The sequence below is a fragment of the Pelophylax lessonae genome (assembly GCF_965119305.1).
Source record: "Pelophylax lessonae genome assembly, chromosome: 8".
In the NCBI taxonomy this organism is placed as follows: domain Eukaryota; kingdom Metazoa; phylum Chordata; class Amphibia; order Anura; family Ranidae; genus Pelophylax; species Pelophylax lessonae.
The window spans coordinates 205,887,131-205,908,291 of record NC_138775.1 but is presented as its reverse complement, the minus strand read 5'-3'; the positions used below and the strand labels follow the sequence as shown (position 1 = coordinate 205,908,291).

At 41.4% G+C, this 21,161-nt stretch overlaps 1 protein-coding gene across 1 annotated transcript in view; it reads left to right on the top strand.

The window, feature by feature from the left end:
- The window catches only part of LOC309561728 (calcium-activated chloride channel regulator 1-like), a gene marked incomplete at both ends in the record, with an annotated part of 136,354 nt that overhangs the window by 96,683 nt on the left and 18,510 nt on the right, over window positions 1-21,161 (top strand). The window contains 4 exons of the mRNA XM_082265721.1: window positions 6,959-7,139; window positions 7,228-7,334; window positions 11,711-11,932; window positions 19,542-19,812. Of these exons, the coding sequence (XP_082121847.1) occupies window positions 6,959-7,139; window positions 7,228-7,334; window positions 11,711-11,932; window positions 19,542-19,812 (781 nt within the window). The remainder of the gene's footprint in view (window positions 1-6,958; window positions 7,140-7,227; window positions 7,335-11,710; window positions 11,933-19,541; window positions 19,813-21,161) is intronic.

Genomic DNA, 21,161 nt, shown 5'->3' with positions numbered 1-21,161 from the left:
GGTTGATACCAAGTCACATTCAGGCACTTACACTGTTTGCATGAAAAAATGCCATGTTATTGATTACTGCATTACTTTTATACCTTAATATCTACTGGGTTACTAGCCACCATTAATATGTTGATTTAGAAACACAAACCCCAGGAATTTCAGTAAATTAAGATTACTACAGTGATTTCCAATTTCTAGAGTATCCCACAGGTATACAGCATCTCACAAAAGCCACCCCTCACATTTTTGTAAATATTTTATTCTATCTTTTCAATTGACAACACTGAAGAAATGGCACTTTGCTTCAATGTACAGGTAAAGCAGTGAGTGTACAGCTTGTATAACAGTATACATTTTCTGTCCCCTAAAAATAACTCAACACACCCATTCATGTCTAAACCGCTGGCAACAAAAGTGAGTACACCCCTTAGTGAACTTGTCCAAATTGGACCCCAAAATGTTAATATTTTGTGTGGCCACCATTATTTTCCAGCACTGCCTTAACCCTCTTGGGCGTGCAGTTCACCAAACCTTCACAGGTTGCCACTGGAGTTCTCTTCCACTCCTCCATGACAACATCACGGAGCTGGTGGATGTTAGAGACCTTGCACCATTCGTTTGAGGATGCCCCACAGATGCTCAATAGCGTTTAGGTCTGGAGACATGCCTGGCCAGTCCATCACCTTTACCCTCAGCTTCTTTAGCAAGGTAGTGGTCGTCTTGGAGGTGTGTTTGGGGTCGTTATGTTGGAATACTGCCTTGGTACCCAGTCTCCGAAGGGAGGGTATCATGCTCTGCTTCAGTATGTCACAGTACATGTTGGCATTCATGGTTCCCTCAATGAACTGTAGTTCCCCAGTGCTGGCAGCACTCATGCAGCCCGGGACCATGAAACTCCCACCACCATGCTTGACTGTAGGCAAGACACACTTGTCTTTGTACTCCAAACCTGGTTGCTGTGACACACAATTGACACCATCTTAACCCAATAGGTTTAACTTGGTCTCATCAGACTACAGGACATGGTTCCAGTAATCTATGTCCTTAGTCTGCTTGTCTTCAGCAAACTGTTTGCATGCTTTCTTGTGCATCATCTTTAGAAGAGTCTTCCTTCTGGGACGACAGCCATGCAGACCAATTTGATGCAGTGTGCAGTGTATGGTCTGAGTACTGACAGGCTGACCCCCAACCCCTTTCAACCTCTGCAGCAATGCTGGCAGCACTCATACGTCTATTTCCTAAAGACAACCTCTGGATTTGACGCTGGGCACATGCACTCAACTTCTTTGGTCGACCATGGCAAGGCCTTTTCTTAGTGGAACTTGTCCTGCTAAACCGCTGTATGGTCTTGGCCACCATACTGCAGCTCAGTTTTAGGGTTTGGAAATCTTCTTATAGCCTAGGCCATCTTTATGAAGAGCAGCAATTTTTTTTCTGATCTTTAGAGAGTTCTTTGCCATGAGATGCCATGTTAATCTTCCAGTGACCAGTATGAGAGAGTGAGAGTGATAACACCAATTTTACAACACCTGCTCCCCATTCACACCTGAGACCTTGTAACACTAACAAGTCACATGACACAGGGGGGGATGGCTAATTGGGTCCAATTTGGACATTTTCACTTAGGGGTGTTCTCAATTTTGTTGGCAGCAGTTTAGACATTATTGGCTGTATGTTGAGTTCTTTTGAGGGGACAGCAAACTTACACTGTTATACAAGCTGCACACTCACCACTTTACAGTGTAGCAAAGTGTCATTTCTTCAGTGTTGTCACATGAAAAGATATAATAATCACCTCATTTTGGGGTAAGATCTTTGATCTTGCATCCACAATGTTTACATTAACACCGCTTAAATACTCCTACCTATGGATATAACCGTGGTAATAACATTATTCATGGGCAGGATCAGATTTATGGTAGAAACCTAGTTTATAGGAGAAATCACAATCATCAGGATTTTCACGGGGTGAGAAAAGGAGGACACAAAGAAATATGGACGTAGGAGAGGGACCAGAGAGGAGAGGCGTGTATACATCAAAAAGGAGGCGAGTTTAAAGGAGAGTCGGATTAATAATCTAAGTGGTAAAACACTAACCAAGGAGGAAGAGAACACCTTAAATAAGGGTCCTAATTATGTTCCTCCACATAAACAAGAAATCCAGTAATTTTCAGACCTTCATTGACGTTCAAAAATATATACGCAAATTGAACATCAAAAGGTACTTAATATCTAACCCTGTTAGGAATGAATCAATGGCCTCATCTGGGATTATCCACTCAAATTTAAACAATGCCCCACTCTTTAACTCCCCAGGGAACATATCTCCTTGCTTAACAGTTTCCTGAGACTTGGTCCTAAAGGAATTAGACACATTAAAAATCAAATAGGTAGAACCACATAGGGATGTGAAAATTGGTATACAAAAACTTTGTGAAAGGAAGGATTTAATAATTTGTCCTGTTGACAAGGGAGGAGCCGTTGTGATTCTAGATAAAGAAACCTATATTTTGTAAATTAATAGACTATTATCAGATAGGGAAACCTATTTCCCAATCACCATCAATCCAGTACTTAGATATAAAAAGGAGCTCAAAACCTTAATAGACAGGAGTTTTGATTATGGTATCGTAAATAAAAAAAGAGAGAGACTTTTTAATTCCTATGGCTCCTTGATTACCAGTGATGTACAGTTTACCCAAGATTTATAAATCTTTGGAATCACCTCCAGGGTGACCCATCATCAGTGGCATAGATTCGATCAGTGAGGATTGGTAAATATATAGACTTTTACCTCCAACCATTGGTGATAGGGACCCCATCTTTTTTGAGAGACACTAAACATGCCATCAATTTACTCAAAGATATCCAATGGAAATCAAGATACCGGCTAGTAACAGCCAATGTGGCATCATTGTACAGATCTATTTCACAGACACTGGGTTTGGGGGCTGTGGAACATAATCTAGTTCCAAACAATCCTGTTACCATCATTCAAAGGAACTTTATTTTAGAACCCCTTTATTTTGCCATGACTCAGCATTATTTCTGGTGCCAGGGCTCCTATTTGGGATGGGGATTTTGATTCTTTATGCATGATCTGAATGAAAATAATCGAGGAATGTGTCTGAGTTATGAAAATAGCTCTGAATGTATTCACTTCTTAGATCTGCATATTTCTATTAGGGATGATACCATCATAACATCAACCTATTTTTAAAAAACAACAGAAATAGCTATATTCCTTGATTCTTGTAATTATGCTACTTGGTTAATGGCAGTCCCGAAGGGTCAATTTCTTAGGCATAGAAGAAATTGTTCTCGCAAAGAGGATTTCCTGAGGGAATCAGCCATTTTGAAATCTAGGTTTATTGAGAGGGAATACAATAAAAAATGTTTAGACAACATAATTTGTAGGTGAGAAAGACAGGGAGAATCTACTCAATACTGAAAATCTTGCTAGAGATACAAATTATTTTGGCTCAGCATTTCTGACCACCTATTCATGTCAGCATTATGCTATTAGAAACATCATTATGAAGTACTGACCAATTTAAAAAATGATCATACATTGAGCCCTAATTTACCTGATCAACCGGCTGTTATTTTTAGGGGTGCGAACAACTTGTGAAATAGGGTGGCCCCCAAAAAAACGAATCATCCAGAAAGACCCTCTTTCTTTGGGAACATGGATGGCTTCTATCCATTAAAAAAAATGTAGGGCTTGCCAAATTTATTCCTTTGGAGGAAGAAAGTTGACCTCTATTACTTGAAACCAAATATGAATCATTTATTATATTCGCAGCTTTATATCTTGTCACACCAAAAATGTAGTATACTTGATCAAGTACCCATGCGGTTTGGACTATGTGGGTCTTACTACACGTGAATTCCATATCCACCTGGGTGAGCATATTTCAAATATCTGTAAGGGTTTCTCCGGTCATAATGTGTCTAGGCACTATGTGGAAAAGCACAATAAGGACCCCAAGGGAATCACCAATATCTGTAAGGGTTTCCCTGGTCATAGTGTGTCTAGGCACTATGGTGAAAAGCACAATAAGGACCGCCAAGGACCTTTTTTGGCATAGAAAAATATTACCCAAACCGGAGGGGTAGTAATGCCAAGAGGAGTATCTCCAGATCTGAAACAGGTTGGATATATCACCTCAAGTCATACACCCCTCTGGGTTTAAATATTGAATGGGACATAAATTGTTTTATCAATAACGACTGAGCTTTGAGGTCCCCTTATTATGGCCCCCTTCTTCTTTATCTCCTTTTATTCTCTTTTTCTCCTTTTATTCTTTTGTCTTTTTTCTTAAATACGGTTAAAGACTCCAGGAGATGATATTTTGTATTCATTTTGACTAACTGTTATCTTGAATAGTGATTGTATGTGTTTTTTTAATTAATAAATTGTATATGTTTTAGAATAATTTTTATAATGGGTTTGATAAATGTGTATAGTGCAGTCCTGTTATGGGCATAGTACCCATAGTGGCAGAACCAGATCCACAGCTATCAAAAATATTTGCGCCCTATTAATGTCAAATTTACTTGTACAATAATTTGAATATAGAATGGATTTTTTTCAGGCTTCAATAGGATCTGTTGTTTTCAATTTTAGCACGAATTTCTATTTGCCCACAAGATGTCAGTAGTGATAATGCTTCTCAGGGCAAAAATTATAATAAAGCAGCTGACTAAGATCTTCTGATTAGATGAGTGGGTCAAGTGATTGTGAAAAGATAACCAATTACTATGACCCTCTCCTGGGACGGTGTCTATATTAAGTGCATGGTGAGGTGTGTGTGCATGCCCCTGATGATGTACGTACACCACTACACATGCGTGGTCGAGAGTCAGCCATTTTTGTCTCTGGAATTGTGTATTGTTGGCGTCTGTAATGCCGTTACATGCTCGTATTGACCTGAGAATGTGTGAGTGCTTTTCAGTTTATTAAATAGTTGCTTTTAAAAAGTATTACACTACTGTGGCCATCTTTGTTTTATCCACTTGAACCTATGTGGAGCTTTGGAGTGTTTGGAATTTACCCCATTGACATCCACCTCGGGCTGTGCTTTATACTGAATGGTACTTTGTGCTGGAGGGTCGTTTGATCGTTTTTGCTGGTGAGCTGGAATACACACAAGCGCAGATTGACCACTCTAATAGGGGGTCACTGGCTATCTGGTAAGCAGGATCTGAGCATGTGAGGTGTCAACCGCTCTTAGACATATAACAAATAGCAGGGAGACTCAAAATCAGTTTACTGCAGCAGATCAGGCAGCAATTGCAATTGGTTGCCAGAGGTACAGTATATTAATATCGTTTACTGACTGGTTTGCTAAAGGTTACTGCACATAATTACTGCTCACTGATAGATGTAGATGCTAATCTAGTACAGGAGGTGGCCAGAGGCTGTGGATCTAGTACAGGGGATAACCAGATACTGCAGATCTAGTACACGGGATAACCAGAGACTGCGGATCTAGTACAGGGGATAACCAGAGACTGCGGTTCTGGTACAGGAGATAACTAGAGACTGCGGATCTAGTACAGGAGATAACCAGAGACTGCAGATCTAGTACAGGAGATAACCAGAAATTGCGGATCTAGTACAGGAGATAACCAGACACTGCGGATCTAGTACAGGAGATAACCAGAGACTGCGGATCTAGTACAGGAGATAACCAGAGACTGCAGAACTAGTACAGGGAATAACCAGAGACTGTGGATTTAGTACAGGGGATAACCAGTGACTGCAGATCTAGTACAGGTGATAACCAAAGACTGCAGATCTAGTAGAGGGGATAACCAGGCATTGCGGATCTAGTACAGGGGGTAACCAGAGACTGTGGAATAGTACAGGAGATAACCAGAGGCTGTGGCTCTAGTACAGGAAATAACCAGAGACTATGGATCTAGTACAGGAGATAACCAGAGACTGCGGATCTAGTACAGGGTGTGATCAACTAAAAACCCATTTTAAAATGTTACCTATCAGAAATGTATAGCTATACTGTTGGTAAACAGATCAGGGTTAGGATAACAGTCTACAAACAGTCCATGGGGAAAAGTACCTACCTAGCCAGCCAGGCTCACTACCCACTCTCCTAGGTCCAGGTGCGGTGCTTTCAGAGTTTCAGGTGTGGGGCCCGCAGGGGTCCAGTTTTGGGGCCCTCAGGGATCCAGGAGCGGTGCTCTCAGTGGTCTGGAGGCAGGGCTTTCAAAGGTCTGGGGGCAGAACTCGCAGAGGTCTTGAGGCGGTGCTCTCAGCGTTCCCACTTCTATCTCAGCTCTGAGCACACAGGCTACATGGTGCAGGGTCAGAGCAGCAGTGGAGCTTCTGGCCCCACCCCCACCCCCACCCTGATGGCTAGGGAATACACTGAGTGCACTCTCTAGTGTTATCATGGGACCCCAATTTGCGGGCAGCGCAGGCTCAAGGGACAACTGCTTGGGGCCCCACAACAATAACAGGGCCCAGGGCAGATTCCCCTTTAGCCCTGCAATAAAGACGGCCCTGCTTCCGACTAATCAACACGGCTGTCGGACTGCTTTACTATTTTAACTTTGCGACTGGTTTTTCTTGGGACATTTATATACTTGTTTATTCATGCGACATTTTTTGAGTTATTTACTTCTAGCGCTGCACTTTTTTATACTATATGGTATATGCATAGTTATATAGGTCGAAGCTGGACCAATGGAACCATGTACAAAATGGCATACCTGGAATTCTTCTCTAAGGATAGGGGCTACAATATCAATTGGATTGAATCGTCTCAATTGCCATCTGCAGCTTGCTTGGGGTAGTAGAATCATGAACGGTACTATGTGTGTACCATTTAAAAAAGACTCTGACAATTGGGTAATATGTGAACCAGAATGTTGTTCTTTGTATGTAACCACATTTACTCATGTACTGTATTTGTAAATTTGCAATTTATTTCTGATTCAGGTAAACAAAAACCTACATGGCTCAGCACAAGGCACTGAAATAGTTCTACTGACAGATGGAGAAGACAACTTTAATTCAAGTCTTTGCTTCCCCGATATAGCAGCAAGTGGAGTCATCATACATGTTATAGCTCTTGGACCACATGCAGAAAAAAATCTTGAAAGCCTTGCAGACATGACTGGTGCGCTTTAGAAATTATAAATCATGTCAAATATTGACCTATCCTCCAAAAGCAGAAAGGCTTTTATTGGTGCAATTTGTTCTTTCAGGAGGATTATTGTTTTCCGCATCTGATAATCTGGACATAAATGACCTGATTGGTGCCTTTACTGGAGCTTTACCTCGAAATGGACTTGACTCTGAACAAGCTGTTCAGGTAACGTAATAAAATGTATGAATCAATAATCTATTATTTGAACTTATGAATATATTACCAAATAAAAAATATATCTTACTCATACCTTTAGTACATCTGAGTGGGTTTTACCATTTAAAGTATATCTAAACCCCAAAAAACTATCTTTTGTATATTCCATATTTCCTGTTCTTAGATTAGTTGTCTGCATTTGTTTCCTTTATAAGGCTATTTTTCTTTTATTTTCAATTGACCCTGCCAGTAACACACTTGATTCTGTCAGTGAAACACTTCCTGTGCTAGAATGACAATACCTACTGCATGGTTTTCATGGAGGAGCACATTGTCACTCCAAGCTGCTCTTCTCATTTTGACTACAAGTACCTTACGCTCTTCTTACCTCTGTTAGGTTCATGCACACAGGCCTTCATGAACACGGGTCTATTAATACTCCTATCTACACTGGATCTTACTGCCAGAAGATGGCAGAAAAAAATGAAGCATAAAAATGCTTGTTTTCAAGCATAATTACGTGTGTTTAGACACATTTACAGACATATGGTGTTTAGAAGCGTATGAGCATAAACTCCCCCTACTGGCCAGAATATTCATTTATTCTCCATTTAAAGCAATAATACAACCATTAAGTACTATCACAAATGGAATCTTTTAATAGGTTCCTTTTATCAAACTTTATAAACAAAAGATTCTGGTGCCAAAGTTATCAATGATTATGAGCCACTATTAGAGGAGATTTTATGCAATATGTAGCCGCTGCTAATTATCTGCAGGTGTATACAGCATCAAAATAGATGAAAAATAAATCAGCGCATATCTACTCTCCCCTAGTTCATAAAACAAAATACCTCGTTGTGTCTCTCTAAAGTGCTAGTGCAACAATAGTGAATAATTACAATCATCAAAAATATAATATATATGTGCAACAAAAGTGTGTATTATGTAAAAAAAACAATTAAATAATCAATATTGCAAATACATATCATACATGATAAACATATATTGTGACTCCAAAATTAAATGACCTATAAAGTGGTTCAAATTCATAAATGACGTCCCATATTTCATAAAGTCCCAAAGAATCCAAAAAAGTGCATATAATACTGTGCAAATTCTTATGTGAACAGATACATGCAACACACCCTGTGCAATCCTTTCACCAATTACCCCAAACTGACTCACAAGTGAAGTGGCTGGTAAAATGATAAACCAGCTAATGCGCCTTTTTATATAAAATATCCAGCATACCGGTTCACAATCTGACACTGGTTATTCCTGTCTTCACATACAGGCACTCCCATAGGGATGTATGAGGATATGTCATTTTTTAGGAGGAAAGGAAAATCCACATAGAGCCAATCCATAAACTTGCTACATCACCAACCTAATCTGCACATATCACCTAAATCATCCACTTCACTCCTCCCATTTTGCTTTCTAGCTCGCTTGTTACTTCCTCCCATGCTTGCCTTCAGGACTTTCCTAGAACCTCTCCCATCCTCTGGAACTCCCAACCCCAGTATGTCTGGCCAGCTCTTACCCTGTTTGCCTTTAGGCAATCCTTGATAACTCATTTATTCAGAGAAGCCTACCCCACCTACACATAAGGAAAGAGATAGGGCAAGCTGACAGCGGAAGCTCACATTGAAGGATCCAATACACTGCCATTCGTCCTGACAGTTTAAGATGGGAACTTATTAAAACTGTATAGGCCCATGTCTGGTCCTAAACATGCGAGTGGCTTTCTATTTTTATGATTTTTTAAATAAAATACCAGTGAACAATCATTTATTAGATACGCCAAAACCGACTTGCACCCCTTTCAATAACTTCAGACTAGGCTCATAATGGTTGATGCAGCTTTACAAAAGAAATGTGACATAAAAGTTCGATATAAACAGTTTTCCTAACCCTAACTATTGTGGCATATTGGCCCAGGCATACCTGAGGCGAGAGTCCATTACGGCATTGTCTATGGCTGGATGTCCTTTCCGAAAACCCTGGTGCCTTCAGCAGCATCAAACAACTCCACTCATGGGCATTACTGGAACCCACGGAAGTTCCTAAATAGCCATCCCTGGACGTGAATATCACTGAACACTTGATTAAGAGGTATGTTAGCAAGCAATTCCCTTTGGAGTCTTCTGCCAGGGAAATGGGACAAGGGCTCCTATTAGTGAGGTGGAAACACAATGGTCAAGGTGCTGTAGGATGCAATCAGAGTAGGTAGAGTCCTGATCACAGTTAAGCCAAACAATAATTGAGAAAGGGAGGATAGATCAGGGAAATTTCTCACCACCTCGTGCATAAGAACATCTCCCGTTCCGTAACTTGCCGCTTCTCTCACATCCGTTCAGCACCGGCATCTGAGCATCCACTAGTCCATGCTGCATACGGCTTCCACCTCACCCCCTGCGCATGCTCACAGCTGCTGTCCCTTGGAGAACGGCACTGATGTGAAAAGGATGCACTGACACTGACACATTTCATTAGACAGTCCACGCTAACTTCTTTAGAATGGATGGTTGGATGGCGATGCTGAGTGGGTGTGAGAGAAGTGGCAAGTTACGGAATGGGATATGTTCTTATGCACTAGGTGGTAAGAAATTCCCTCCGATCTATCCTCCCTAGACTCAATTGTTGTCTGGTTTAACTGTGATCAGGACTCTACCCACTCCAATTGCACCCTACAGCATCTTGACCATTGTGTTTCCAACACACTAATAGGAGCCCTTATCCCATTCCCCTGGCAGAAGACTCCAAAAGGAATTGCTTGCTAGCATACTTTTTAATCAAGAGTTCAGGGATATTCATGCCCAGGGATGGCCATTTAGGAACTTCCTATATTTACCTGCTATTCCAAATGACATGCAGTCATACCTAATATACCCTGTAACTGTAAGAGCTTTGGACCAGTGCAATACATCAAGTTTGACTCAGAGATTCATTTTAGCATTAATAGATATCCTAGATTAGGAATGGTGCAACTTCAATTGCTCTAATGCAAGGGTCTTCAATGGCCCTCCAGCTGTTCAGGAACTACAATTCCCATCATGCCTAGTCATGTCTGTGAATGTCAGAGATGCCTCATGGGATGTTTAGTTCCACAACAGCTGGAGGGCCGTAGTTTGAGGATCCCTGCTCTAATGCTTCTGTTTGAGTCCTCAACTCTTTAGAGAGTGACTGTGTGTATGAATGGGTGTGTGCATAGCTGCTTATCCCCTCGACAGACAACGTTGTCTTTATTTTTAACCTAGGTGTGGTGAAAGGCTAACTTACTGCTGATTCTTTTGTAATGTGAATTTTTCAATAAAGCGGTTTGGTTACTTCAATCGACGTGTTCCACAAATGTGACTTTCTTGGTGGACGGTAGTCCTTCTTCCTTTATGCTAGTTTCCGTCACATGGACTGCACCAGTCAATTAACAGATGTCCCTGTTTTTGGTGAGAGGTTGACACAGCTGTGAGTGCGACAGTCTTCAGTAATTTAGCTGTCTATGCTTAACTACGCAGTTGATCTGGGATTGTTTGTTCCAATAAAAATAATCTGACAGAGGTTCTAACCCTTCCCCATCTTACTGAAAAATGTGTTTTTTTGCAGTCCGCGTCCTCACTCTAAAGAATACCTATTACTTTGAGTCCCAGTAGGAAGTGAGGGAATATGTGCTAAATAGGGAGACAGACCACAATAAATACCCTACTGCAGTTCAATGACTTCCAAAGTCTGTCCAAAACAGAAAAAAAAGTTTTGGTTGGAGTTAGGCTTTAAGTCAGAAAGGGATACTGCAAAATAATTCTACAAATTGCAGTCCTTCACAGATCCTCTTTTGTAAGATGACCTTAGTTTTTTTAAAAGCAAAATAATAAACATGTGATACTTACCTTATCTGTGCAATAGTTTTGCACAGGGCTTCCCCAATGCTCCTTATCTGGGGTCCCCCGCTTGTGCTCCAGGCCCCCCCCTCTCCGGTGAGTGCCCCCAGGGAAAGTTCCTGGGCCCACCCCCTCATCACAGCATTTGATTGACAGCAGCGGGAGCCAATGGCTGCTGCTGCTATCAATCTGCTGAAAAAGAAGTAAGACAGTGGCGAGAGCCGCTGCTCTCGTGCACATCGCTGGATCGTATCCAACACAGGTAAAAATAAGGGGGTTCCTGCAGCACAGAAGGCTTTTTACCTTAATGTATAAATTGCATTAAGGTAAAAAACCTTGAGGCTTTAGAACCACTTTAACCCCCACATGCTGTATACTGTATGTTGACACTAGTGGGTTTAGACATACCATCACCCAGGCTAACACCTGAATGTTCTTTTTTTTTTATTTGTTTCAAATGTGATACATTGCTATTTTAACATCATTTTAAACATTGTATAATTACAGCTGGAAAGCATAGCCGAGAGCCTCCAACCATCAGCATGTTTGAACGGCACTGTTTTTATTGATGGCACAGTGGGAAACGACACGTTCTTTCTTGTCACTTGGCAAACTGCAATACCAAGAATTAATCTACAAGATCCAAAGGGAAGAGAATATGAGTCAATATTGTTCACTAGTGATGTAGCCTCCAAATTGTCCAAGCTCCACTTCCCAGGAACAGCAGAGGTATTATTATTAAATGTTTATCAGTCTGTAGATAAAGTAAAATTCACAGGAAAAATTACCCATTGCCAGCCAAACTGTCACACAGGCTAAATTAATTTAATGTCAGTAATTTTCTTGGATTGGATTCTAGAAAAACAGAATCATAATGCGTGCAAACATTTCCCTGCAAAAGCAGAAAACAGAAAGTTTGACTAATGTGAGGAAGGGTAACACTGTATCTTTAAATTCCTGGATATAATGTCAATATGGTGTTATAATGTTAATGCAAGGCATTTATCACAGGGCTGGATCTAGCCTATCTGATCTGGGGGTACAGTTAAAAAATACTGTGATAGAGATGCAGGGAACCAGTATTCCCTGTTCATTCGGCATGCTTCTGTACAACAAGTTACCACCGGGACGTAACATCTGGCAGGTAGTGCAGAGGCAGTGCAGGAATGAACAGGGAATGCTAGTATGTATTAGTCATTAGATTAGGATGATTAAACAGAACCTGTACCCCCTTATTTTAGGTGTCCCCATCAGAGTCTCTCCTTACATCAGGAGTCCTCATCAGAGTTCACCCTTTTTATAAGAGCCCCACCTTACATCTACTGTCTTCATCAGAATGCCCCTTACATATAATGTCCACATCAGAGTGCCCCCTACATCAATTGCCTCATCAGAATGCCCACTTACATCAACTGTCCCTATTAGAGTGCCTGATTGTATAGAGATTGCTTGAATAGCTTAGGCAGGTCCTCATATTACTTAGTTTTGGTAGCTCTAATGGTAATTGTACAGAGATTATATAGTCAAATTGTCGTGTGTGGTGAGCCTAAAAGTGACCCCTTACAGCCTATAACCTAACACTTAAAAGGTCAATCCACCTAAAGGATAGGCAGAGCCTTGCAGAAACCATTGACCTTCATGTGTCTTGGAAACCTCAACAGCGAGATCTCCCTGCCATAATTCCTGCCTACCTAGAAGTTTGGATGATCCTGTTGAGCTTTGCTTGTTCCAGCACCTACTGTTTTATTTTATGAAACATTCAACAGAAAGAGTGAAATGCCTTCATACCAGCCACAGCAAGTGTGCAGTCCAGGTACCAAACATCCTCTGATCTCTGTTGGCTCATAAATACAGAAAAGAGAAAGAGAATAGTAGTAAAGAAATTTAAAGAGTGTTTGCTTCATATGTATTTCAATTAATTTCTAAAGGTGACATATAATTCAGCTTACCAGTCCTTACCACTCATTACATCCTCCCTAGATGTGATGGATGCATACGTTTCCTCTTTTAGGCTAACTACATTTTCTGCAAGCTTAGCAAAATTTCCACTCATTCTGCCAGAATTCCATTGTTCTTGTTGCTTCCTGTGCACTGAGCTGATATCTTAAAAATTGTTATTAATTATCCTCAGTTCTCTTCTGTGAACTACAACCCACAGATCTTCACTATTAAATGAAAATGAATAAAGGGGGAGTTGTTTGTAGCTGTTTAAATGAGTACAGCCTAGACTGGCAATGTTGCTCCTCCACAAATGCAGAAATATTAGCAAGTGTCCTCCTAGGACAAGAAATGTTTAACTGGCAGGTTCACAGGGTTAAAAAGAAGGAAAAACATAAGAGGAAACTAATCCAGCCTCAGGACTGGCAAGTTGCATTATATAAAATTTTGGGTTTGGGGGTTTATACTGTTAGGGGGGATCCTCCCTTGTACCCTTCTCCTATTGAAGGCTTGTGCTTTTGCATGGTGGTTTGATTCTCTTTGTTTACTTTCACCTGTCAACCAAGAATCCCTGGCTGACAGCCGAATGGGCTGGGCAGAGATGTGTCACTGGCTGTTAGGGTGCTGTGATGAAATACTTAAAGTGTTACTAAACCCAGGACCCTGCATTCACTATATCTGGTCTCCAGATATAGGAGGAGTTATAGGAGGAGTTTTCATTCTACTCTGACTGTCCTATCAGGATGCAAGACCCCTGACCCTCTATCTGGACAGTGCTGATTGGCCCTGTGCTGATCACATGCACCCTCCCAAAAAAAAAAAAAAAAACAACTCTCTAGCAATACACACCAAACAGAGCATGTGTAGTCTGTCCCCTGGCTCTGTATTATCAAGAAATATTTTGGGGAAGGAGGAGAGGATCAGACGGGACAGGATCAAACAGCTTTTTTTACACAATGCAGATGATTAACCCCTTAGGTTCCACAGTGAGTATAACAAGCATGCTTTACTGCATTTACAGACTGATTTTCCTGTTGTGGGTTAACACTTTAAATACAAAAAATAAAATCTATCTGCTTAGCATAATTTAATTATGGTTTTCCAATTACCAGCAGTTAAAGTGATAATAAACACACACTGTTTAATTTTCATTGTCCCTTTTATTTCTGTAAGTGGATGGTGGCACTGTAATTATTTTAATTAAAAAAAAAAAAAAAAAAAAGCATCTACGTGCCTTTTTCCTAACTGATATACAGCTGTCACATGACCCAGATCTTTCACAGCTTGTCTGCAGGGAAACATAAGCAGGAGGAGCTTCTAGTCCCCTGCTGCTGGTCAGATGTTAAAAATGAAAAAATCATCGTACAAAGACTGTATATATTTGAAGTCAAATCTTTTTTATTTTGTGGAAAAAAACATGGTGTGGACGGATTTCTGCCAGTCACAGACAGTGTCACACCTCTCCATTCTGTGTCTTAGTGTTTTAGAATATGAGGAAGATGAAGCCACCATTAATCTCCATTCAATATCATGCCCCCTATTGTGTTTAGCGGGTTAGTGGGCATGGAGGAGGAGGGAGGGAGGGAGCTGTCATTTACCACTGTGTATACACCCACATATGTGACTTTATAGTCACATGGGCTTCTCAGATGTGATAGGGAGGAAATGCTCAGCATCTGAAAACTGAGCATGTGCAGAGTTGCCTCAATTGCTGCAAAACCCCTAGCCGAATTGGGGACAAGGACAGAAGGTGGAGATAGAGAGCAGCAGGATCAACCAGGTTTTTTGCAGAATACAGAAAACGAATCTCATAGTGACTAAGTATGAACAGCATGTAATACACCCTTTATTGATAGTTTTAATGATGTGGGATTAGTAACACTTTAACTAATGAAGAAACATATTGCACTGCCTAAGTGTCCATTCACACTAGTACGACTTGCCAGGCGACTTGGTCAGCCTGACAAGTCACGCACTGTCGCGGTCCATTGACTGGTACAGGAACCGTTCTAATAGGAGCGACACAAGTCGCTCTGACTTAGAAAAAGGGTCCTGTACTACTTCGGGGCGACCTGGAGCGACTTGCATAGACATTCATTTTATGAAGTCCGTTCATGTCGTGCCGAAGTCGCGGTGCACGTGACTTCACAGGTCGCCCCCGAAGTTGTGCCGCTGCAGTGTGAACCGGCACTAAGGGTTCACTAACATCAGCGGGCACATGCTGTGGTGTTATTTGTACATACGTTCTGCTGCGTTGTTACAGTACTTGTCTTTTTCTTCTTTTTTTTTAATTTTCTTTAATTCTACATACAACAGCAGGTTGCTAAGCACTGACGTGTGTTGTACTGTGCTCGTATTGCGACAGCAGTGGTATTTGCTGTGTCCTTGCACTGAGCCTGCGTTGATTGACTCTAATCAGAGCAGTTCAATGCACTAAATATACAAAGCAGCCTTAACAAATGTAGCAATGTCAATGACATTTTAATAAAAATTGGGGAAGAAACTGCGCTAATATCTACAGGTGATAGCAGCAACTTAACATGTGACAAGCATAAAAACATAAATTAGGGAAGGGAAGCTGCGCTAAGTGACACAAACATATAACAAGAGTCCAAAAAGTCCCAATGTTTGTTGTGAAATTGTTTGATTCAAAGTCCAATAAGGTAAGAATTCAGCCGAATTGCCGACCGTGCAAAAAAATATATATATATAGATTTACTGCTTACCAGAAGTAGCAGTAAAGTGTGCCTTGAATAAGGATTGACCAAGCCAGATGAAGAATTCCTCCCCAGCGATGGCCGTCCCAGGATCACGATATATTGAGTGAGTGAATAAAAAACAAATAAAACATAGCGTGATACTGTATATAGTTCAGGTGAGTCACTCCCGAATGTGCCAAATTGGGAAAAAAAGGGAAGGTGCTAATACAACCCACCACCAACACAGGCTGCTTACCAGATGTTGATATAAATTAGACAATACAAGTATATTAAAAGATGATAGAAGCTATGAATGCACCACCACCTAAATAGTGTAATTACCAGATAGTTGTTATATGAAGACAGATCAAAAATTAGCTCAAAGAGGGTCTTAAGGGCTCTTTCACACGGGCGTTCCTTTTTTTTTGGCCGATCAGGTCCTTTTTTTTTTTTTGTAACGGACACGGATGACACTTGTGTCATCCGGTCCGTATGTCCGTTTTTCATCCCATCCGTTTGCGGATGAAAAACTGACATAATGCATGTCTATGTAAATACGGATGTCTGCGGATGACACCACTGACATCCGTTTTTGCTTCAGTTCCGTTTTTTGAAAGGAAGAAAAAATAGGGTTCTCCTCCGTTCAAAAAAATGAACTGAACTGAACTGAACTGACAAAAAACGGATGTCAGAGGATGATCATCCGATGACATCCGTATTTACATAGAGATACATTATGTCCGTTTTTCCTCCGCAAACGGATGGGATGAAAAACGGACATACGGAACGCCCGTGTGAAAGAGCCCTAAGGGTAAGCCACCACCTAGATCCAAATGCAATTACCAGACAATGAAAATGGATGTGCATATAGAGTGACTTCCAATGTGCTGAGGACCCGCTTCATCTGGCTTGGTCAATCCTTATTCAAGGCACACTTTACTGCTACTTCTGGTAAGCAGTAAATCTATATATATATTTTTTGCACGGTCGGCAATTCGGCTGAATTCTTAACTTATTGGACTTTGAACCAATGACATTTTAAATCTGCAATATTCTGTTCCAGGGTATGCTATCAATGGTTTAGTACTCTGGTAAACAAATCAAACAAGGTTACAAATTAAGATACTAAAAGGCAACCTCAAGTACATCAGAATGGTGAATTTTTTCACCACTAATGCATTTATTTTTAAGCTAATATTATAACACCTGTTCAATGTTAATTAGTAAAAAGCGAAGGGCATCTGCAATCTCTATTGACCTTTTCTTAGGATTTTTGGTCTCTTGTCCCATTTACTACTGTGTCAGTAGGAATTCAGTGGATACATCTTTTTGTGACTTTATGTTGCTCTTCTACTTTTCTCTTAAACTTTAAAGAGGTTGTAAACCTCGAGAAAAAGAAAGCCCCAAAAAAAAAGACAGCTGACATCTTTCCCGGTGTTTCTTCTTGGGTTTGCGGGCTCCAGCGCTGTGAGTGGCAAGAGGCGCAATGACATCCCTCCCACGCATGCGCACAGGAGCCGGTGTTTAGTGCACGGGCTCTGAAGGTTCGGCACAGTAAGATGGACCTTCAGAGTGCATGCGCCAATGACATCATCGGCTACATGCACTCTAAATTTCTCCTAAACAGTGCAAGTTTAAGAAATATTCACAGTACCTACAGGTAAGTCTTATTATAGTCTAACCTGTAGGTACAATTACAAAAAAAGGACTTTACTTCCTCTTTAAGGAGCAGGAAAAGCTGTTCTGTTTAAGCTATGATTTGCTCAGGTCGAAGCTTTCACAAGAATTTGAACTCTCCCTATGTGGCAGCTATGGGGCCTAGTGATTGGCCCAGGGCTATGACATGGGGACATGCTCCTTTATAACTAGAAGCACCAGTTTGTTCTTTACTCCTAAGAGCTGAAAGAACAGTAGGAAAGTGCAAGTGTGCACTGCTAGGAGGGGGAGTCAAAGCAATAGTATCCATAGTAAAGAAAAGGTTTGCTTAATAGTGGTTGTAAACCCTTACCTCAACCCAGTGAAGTGAACAGCCTTAGGTGATACACAGTAAAAAAAATACTCCTACATAAGTTGTACCTGTGTATTTTCAGCCATCTCTCCTGTATATCCTTGAAAAACTCAGAAATTAAAAGATCTTTTGAGAGCTGATTGGAGGAAAATGGTCACACCCCCTTTACACAGCACACTGGGAGAGAGCTGAGGCTCTCAATCACAGGCTGTATGCTATCATCTTTTTACCTCTTGTTGTCAGGAAAACTTGTCAGAAGTGATTAGTCATACTGATAGAGGAGAAACTAGACAGCAAAAAAAATGGCACTTAGGGGGAGATCTACTAAAACTGGTGCACACAGTATGGTGCAGCTGTGCACAGTAACCTGTGGGTGGGGCATATCATTCCTATGCACACAGAGGTACCTTTACCTGTGTGCGCATTTATTGATGCCCATGACCAGAGGGGGCCGCGTTCATGTGAAAGTCAACTTTATGACGGAACCCGGCTTAGGGATGAGCCGTACACTGAGTGTGGTAATAAGTGTAAAGAGTTCCTCTGTGAACTGTTTTGTTCCATGTCATTACCCATCTTGCTTGTTAAATATTGCCTCTAAAAGGGACACAGCTGAGTCTATGCCCACTCCACTAGTCCAGCTAACCTCTACCACCTCACTCCCAGTGACAGGATGGGGTCCTGCTTAGCACTAGTGCGGACCTCATATTTGCTCTAGTTATCTCCTTCTCTTCTACCATGCAGCAAGGTGTATGGGGTCTCTCAGTACTTTTGGAGGAACTGATCGCTAGGGAGGGAGGCAGAAGACTGATCCCCTCCCCACTACCAGAGGACATGTCACCAACACCAGGTACCACACTTATGATCGGCTGCTATTTACTTCCTGACAGTGCATTGTTACCCGTGGCAACTGCTCAGTCTCCTGTCAAGTTAACCATTTGTAGTGGCCTCACACAAAATATGCACTGTTACTGTAATAATGACACTGGCAGGGAAGGGGGTTAACCTAGGGGTGATCAAAGGATTAAGTGTGAGCATAGGGGAGTGTTTTCTAACTGCGGGGGGGGGGTGGTCTTGTGAAATGACCATAGAGACCTGTGATTCTGTATAGAAGGATCACAGGCACTCTCTGATCAATTCAGAGAGAAGATAAGTGGGCTGTGTTTACAACAGCTGACCATCCTTCTCTCTCAGCGTGGGGGCGATCGCGGGTGCCCGGCAGCAATCGTGGCCACTGGCCCCGTGCATCGGCATCCCCACTGCCTAGTGGGGGCGCTCGCCCTCCCCCCAGGCACCACAAATGCGACCGATGTAGTACTACATTGTTTTGCACAGCAGAGCCAGCCTGCCACAGTAAAACTGCAGCAGGCGGTCGGCAAGTGGTTAAGGAGAAAAGAATGTGTTAACGGTCGCACGGGGTGTTTCCTCATACCAGTTGCTATATCACTCCTGTGTTCATTCAAAATAAGACAGGTATTAATCTTCTTTTACAGCCTGCCAATGTTTTATTACTTTTCAACAAAGTGACAGGATTGCTTTAAACAGACTGCCCCTGGAAAAAATAATTTCATATTTTGCATTAGTTTTAGTGAAATTTTTTTAAATTTGTTGAGGTACAAGAAATAGAAATTTACAATTTGTTGCCTTTCATAAGCTAAATGATGTATAAAGTATATGAAATACATTTCAATTTCAGAGAGGACGCTGGGATTACAGCCTCTGCAATTCATTTACATCATCTCAAGATATAGGCATAACTGTGACATCCAAAGCAGCTGCTCAAAATGTGCCACCAATTCTCGCATACTGTCACACAAGTCAGAATACATATACCTATCCAAATGTAATGGCCATTTATGCATCTATAAGTCAAGGTTTGCGGCCAGTGACTGGAGCAAAAGTGGTGGCCATTATTGAACCAGAAAGTGAAAACCCAGTGACTCTGGAGCTTTTGGACAGCGGGACAGGTACATGTAATACTGTACTGTGCTGTGGTTGTTGTTAATATTATTATTGTTATTCAGGATTTATATAGTGCCAATAGTTTGTGCAGCACTTTAGAAAAATAAAAAAGGGAGATAGTAAAGTTACAATACAATTTAAAAGAAGAGTGTAACAGGAAAATAATAAACATGCATGGACATAACCAGTATACAGTATTTAGTACGTCCATAGAAGGAGCAATAAGGGTCACATTTACCATTAGGTACAGTAGGCTTTTCCATGTAAAGCCATTGACGCAATTTCTTAGCATGAATAGACATCTCAAAAATTCATACTTATTCATCCACAAAATTCTAAGTTTGGGTAAGCACTGTTAAAACAAGAAAAGGGATTCCTTTTGGATGCCAAAAGCTGTGATTCTAATGTCTTCTAGAAATGGCAGTGTTCTAAATTCAGAAAACGATCCAGCTCAGTTTACTGCATCTGATTAGGGAAAATTTAGCTTTGATTACTGGTGGTTATTTCACTATCTTCTACAGCACTGTGATATGTACAGTACATTTCAAATAGTACTTGATTGTATGAAATGTTTGACTTTAAAGCTGGAGTTTAGATATGGCAATTTTCACATACTTTCTTTGGTCCAGTTTGGACCAATGTAAGTATGTATGTGCCTAGGGCAGCTGATAGGGCACTACAACCAGTCATGTTGTATCAGGGGGCCCAGGGCAGCTTTATTGTTCACTTCTGCCTAAATGAATTAATTAATTATACTAGTCCACAGCCTCACTCCTACTTGCTTACCAGGGCCTAAATTACATTTCCCTGGGCCCCATCAGGTTAACAGAGGGGCCCAGGAGGTGGGATAGATGTGGGACTTATCTAGGAAGATAAAGTCAGTGCTGGGGGGGTAGGTGGGGTGTAGGCAGGGTTGGGGGCCCCATCAGAAGGGCTGTATAGAGCCCCATGATTTCTAACAGCAGCCCTGTATGTGCCATACCTGTGGGATCCCTGTGGAAGCTGGAAATCACTGAGGGAGGGAACCACTACTCCAGTGACCTCTACTGGCTTCCCTGGTCCCTTGCTAGGCGGCTACCCTGATGCGTTGTGTACACATGAGGTTGCTTTCTGTAATGTTCCGGTACCTTTGGTACCCTAAATTACACTTTCCACAAGTGTATGCGCCCCACCATTTACTTTTGGAAAGGTGCGCATACACCTTTAAGACTGGAGCTGTCATCACCCAGCGCCGGACTAGATGGCTATTTAAATCGCCGGTTCTCACTCACATGTGTTCGTTCAAACACCCTTACCTGGATGCTAACCTTGCTTGAAGCTTCCATGCTTGCAAGCTTACCTCGCTGACGGAACC